Source organism: Homarus americanus, unplaced genomic scaffold, assembly GCF_018991925.1.
Source record: "Homarus americanus isolate GMGI-L3 unplaced genomic scaffold, GMGI_Hamer_2.0 scaffold25827, whole genome shotgun sequence".
Lineage (NCBI taxonomy): Eukaryota > Metazoa > Arthropoda > Malacostraca > Decapoda > Nephropidae > Homarus > Homarus americanus.
Window position 1 is genome coordinate 7,508,056 of NW_024738300.1, and position 3,713 is coordinate 7,511,768.

The following is a 3,713-nucleotide window of genomic DNA, read 5'->3' on the forward strand; positions in this document are numbered from 1 at the left end:
CTCCTTCCCCCAGGGTCAAAGTAGCAGAGGTAAACTGTGTTGATCCGAGTACAGGAAATCAGGTTATGGTCCAATTAGCCTTTGATCTATTAAGTACTAATTCAATACACAAACTTCATCTCCCTTGGGCTGACGAGTCTTATAACGATCACCTGAACATTAACCACCCCACCTTATTTCACCTTATATTAACAAACCTAACCTAACCTAACTTAACCAAACCTAACCTAACCAAACCTAACCAAACCAAACCAAACCTAACCTAACCTAACCTAACCTGACCTACGAGTATTACTTGGATATCCACCGAGTATCACCTCCAACTGCCTGGTAATGTGAATCGAGTATGATCAGTGACAAGTTTACTGTCATGTGGGGGGCTGTAGTGGTACCCGAGGGCTGTAGTGGTACCCGAGGGCTGTAGTGGTACCCGAGGGCTGTAGTGGGGCCCGAGGGCTGTAGTGGTACCCGAGGGCTGTAGTGGTACCTGAGGGCTGTAGTGGTACCTGAGGGCTGTAGTGGTACCTGCGGGCTGTAGTGGTGCCTGAGGGCTGTAGTGGGGCCTGAGGGCTGTAGTGGGACCTGGAGGGTTGCAGTGGGGCCTGAGGGCTGTAGTGGTACCTAAGGGCTGGTGGCCTGAGGGTTGCAGGGGCCTGAGGGCTGTAGTGGGACCCAAGGGCTGTAGTGGTACCTGAGGGCTGTAGTGGCACCCGAGGGTTGCAGTGGGGGCCTGAGGGCTATAGTGGCAACGAGGGCTGTAGGGGACCTGGAGGGGCGAGTGGTACCCGAGGGCTGTAGGGGGCCCGAGGGCTGTGGTGGTACCCGAGGGCTGTAGTGGGGGCCCAAGGGCTGTAGTGGTACCCAAGGGCTGTAGTGGTACCTGGAGGGCTGTAGTGGGACCCGAGGGCTGTAGTGGTACCTGAGGGCTGTAGTGGGACCCGAGGGCTGTAGTGGCACCTGAGGTCAGTGGCACCCGAGGGCTGTAGTGGTACCTGAGGAGGGCTGTAGTGGCACCTGAGGGTTGCAGGGGCCCGGAGGGCTGCAGTGGTACCTCGGAGGGCTGCAGTGGTACCTGAGGGCTGTAGGGCCTGAGGCTGTAGGTACCTGGCGGGCTGTAGTGGTACCTGAGGGCTGTAGGGACCCGGAGGGCTGGGTAGTGGTACCTGAGGGCCGGTGGGGCCCAGGCTGCAGGGTACCTGAGGGCTGTAGGTACCTGAGGGCTGTAGTGGTACCTGGCTGTAGTGGTACCTGAGGGTTGCAGTGGGGCCTGAGGGCTGTAGTGGTACCCAAGGGCTGCAGTGGTACCTGGAGGGCTGTAGTGGGACCTGAGGGAAGGTAGTGGGGGCCTGAGGGCTGTAGTGGTACCCAAGGGCTGTAGTGGTACCTAAGGGCTGTAGTGGTACCTGGAGGGTTGCAGGGGCTGAGGGCTGTAGTGGTACCCAAGGGCTGTAGTGGTACCGAGGGCTGTAGGGCCTAAGGCTGTAGTGGTACCTAAGGGCTGTAGTGGTACCTGAGGGCTGTAGTGGTACCTGAGGGCTGTAGGGACCTGAGGGCTGTAGTGGGGGCCTGAGGGCTGGGTGGTACCCAAGGGATGTAGTGTACCCAAGGGCTGTAGTGGCACCCAAGGGCTGTGTGAATCTTGAGGGCTGTAGTGGTGCCTGAGGGCTGTAGTGGGACCTGAGGGCTGTAGTGTGGTACCTGAGGGCTGTAGTGGTACCTGAGGGCTGTGTGGGACCCGAGGGCTGTAGCCTGAGGCTGTAGGGACCTGAGGGCTGTAGTGGTACCTGAGGGCTGTAGTGGGACCTGAGGGCTGTAGGGACCCGGAGGGCTGGTGGCACCTCGAGGGCTGTAGTGGGACCCGAGGGCTGTAGTGGGGACCTGAGGGGCTGTAGTGGGACCTGAGGGCTGTAGTGGTACCCGAGGGCTGCAGTGGCACCCGAGGGCTGTAGGGTCGAGGGCTGTAGTGTGGGAACCGGAGGGCTGTAGTGGGACCTGAGGGCTGTAGTGGACCCGAGGGCTGTAGTGGGACCGAGGGCTGTAGTGGGACCCGAGGCTGTAGTGGGACCCGAGGGCCAGTGGTACCCGAGGGCTGTGTGGGACCTGAGGGCTGTAGTGGTACCTGAGGGCTGTAGTGGGACCTGAGGGCTGTAGTGGTACCTGAGGCTGTAGTGGGACCTGAGGGCTGTAGTGGTACCTGAGGGCTGTAGTGGTACCTGAGGGCTGTAGGGGACCCGAGGGCTGTAGTGGGACCCGAGGGCTGTAGTGGACCCGAGGGCTGTAGTGGGACCTGAGGCTGTAGTGTGGGACCTGAGGGCTGTAGTGGTACCCGAGGGCTGTAGTGGTACCTGAGGCTGTAGTGGGGACCCGAGGGCTGTAGTGTGGGACCTGAGGGCTGTAGTGGGACCTGAGGGCTGTAGTGGGACCTGAGGGCTGTAGTGGGACCTGAGGGCTGTAGTGGTACCTGAGGGCTGTAGTGGTACCTGAGGGCTGTAGTGGTACCTGAGGGCTGTAGTGGGGCCTGAGGGCTGTAGTGGTACCCGAGGGCTGTAGTGGTACCTGAGGGCTGTAGTGGGGCCCGAGGGCTGTAGTGGTACCCGAGGGCTGTAGTGGTACCTGAGGGCTGTAGTGGGACCCGAGGGCTGTAGTGGGACCTGAGGGCTGTAGTGGGACCCGAGGCTGTAGTGGGACCTGAGGGCTGTAGTGGTACCCGAGGGCTGTAGTGGTACCCGAGGGCTGTAGTGGGACCTGAGGGCTGTAGTGGTACCCGAGGGCTGTAGTGTACCCGAGGGCTGTGGAGTGGGGCCTGAGGGCTGTAGTGGTACCCGAGGGCTGTAGTGGTACCCGAGGGCTGTAGTGGGACCCGAGGGCTGTAGTGGGACCTGAGGGCTGTAGTGGTACCCATGGGCTGTAGTGGTACTCGAGGGCTGTTGTGGTACCCAAGCTGTAGTGGGGCCTGAGGGCTGTAGTGGTACCCGAGGGCTGTTGTGGTACCTGAGGGCTGTAGTGGTACCCAAGGGCTGTGGCACTCGAGGGCTGTAGTGTACCCAAGGGCTGTGTGGTACCTGAGGGCTGTAGTGGTACCCGAGGGCTGGTAGGAACGAGGGCTGTAGTGTGGGACCTGAGGGCTGTAGTGGTACCCAAGGGCTGTAGTGGGACCCGAGGGCTGTAGTGGTACCGAGGCTGTTGTGTACCGAGGGCTGTAGGTACCTGAGGGCTGTAGTGGTACCCAAGGGCTGTAGTGGTACCTGAGGGCTGTTGTGGTACCCAAGGGCTGTTGTGGTACCTGAGGGCTGTAGTGGTACCCAAGGCTGTAGTGGTACCCGAGGGCTGTTGTGGTACCTGAGGGCTGTTGTGTACCAAGGCTGTAGTGGTACCCGAGGGCTGTAGTGGTACCTGCGCTGTAGTGGTACCCGAGGGCTGTAGTGGGTACCCGAGGGCTGTAGGTGGTACCCGAGGGCTGTAGTGGTACCGAGGGCTGTTGTGTACCCAAGAGCTGTAGTGGTACCGAGGGCTGTAGTGGTACCCGAGGGCTGTTGTGGTACCCAAGGGCTGTAGTGGGACCCGAGGGCTGTAGTGGTACCCAGGGCTGTAGTGGTACCCAAGGGCTGTAGTGGTACCGAGGGCTGTAGTGGTACCCGAGGGCTGTAGTGGACCTGAGACTGTAGTGTGCGTGGCACTGAGGGCTGTAGGTACCCAAGGGCTGTAGTGGGACC

At 60.8% G+C, this 3,713-nt stretch overlaps 1 protein-coding gene across 1 annotated transcript in view; it reads right to left on the reverse strand.

Annotated features, from left to right (window-relative positions):
• Window positions 1-291: 291 nt before the first annotated feature.
• The window catches only part of LOC121873958 (proline-rich protein 36-like), a 10,239-nt gene continuing 6,817 nt past the window's right edge, over window positions 292-3,713 (reverse strand). The window contains exons 14-17 of the mRNA XM_042377837.1: window positions 2,992-3,104; window positions 1,718-2,107; window positions 692-1,185; window positions 292-327 (exon numbers count right to left, since the gene is read on the reverse strand). Of these exons, the coding sequence (XP_042233771.1) occupies window positions 292-327; window positions 692-1,185; window positions 1,718-2,107; window positions 2,992-3,104 (1,033 nt within the window). The remainder of the gene's footprint in view (window positions 328-691; window positions 1,186-1,717; window positions 2,108-2,991; window positions 3,105-3,713) is intronic.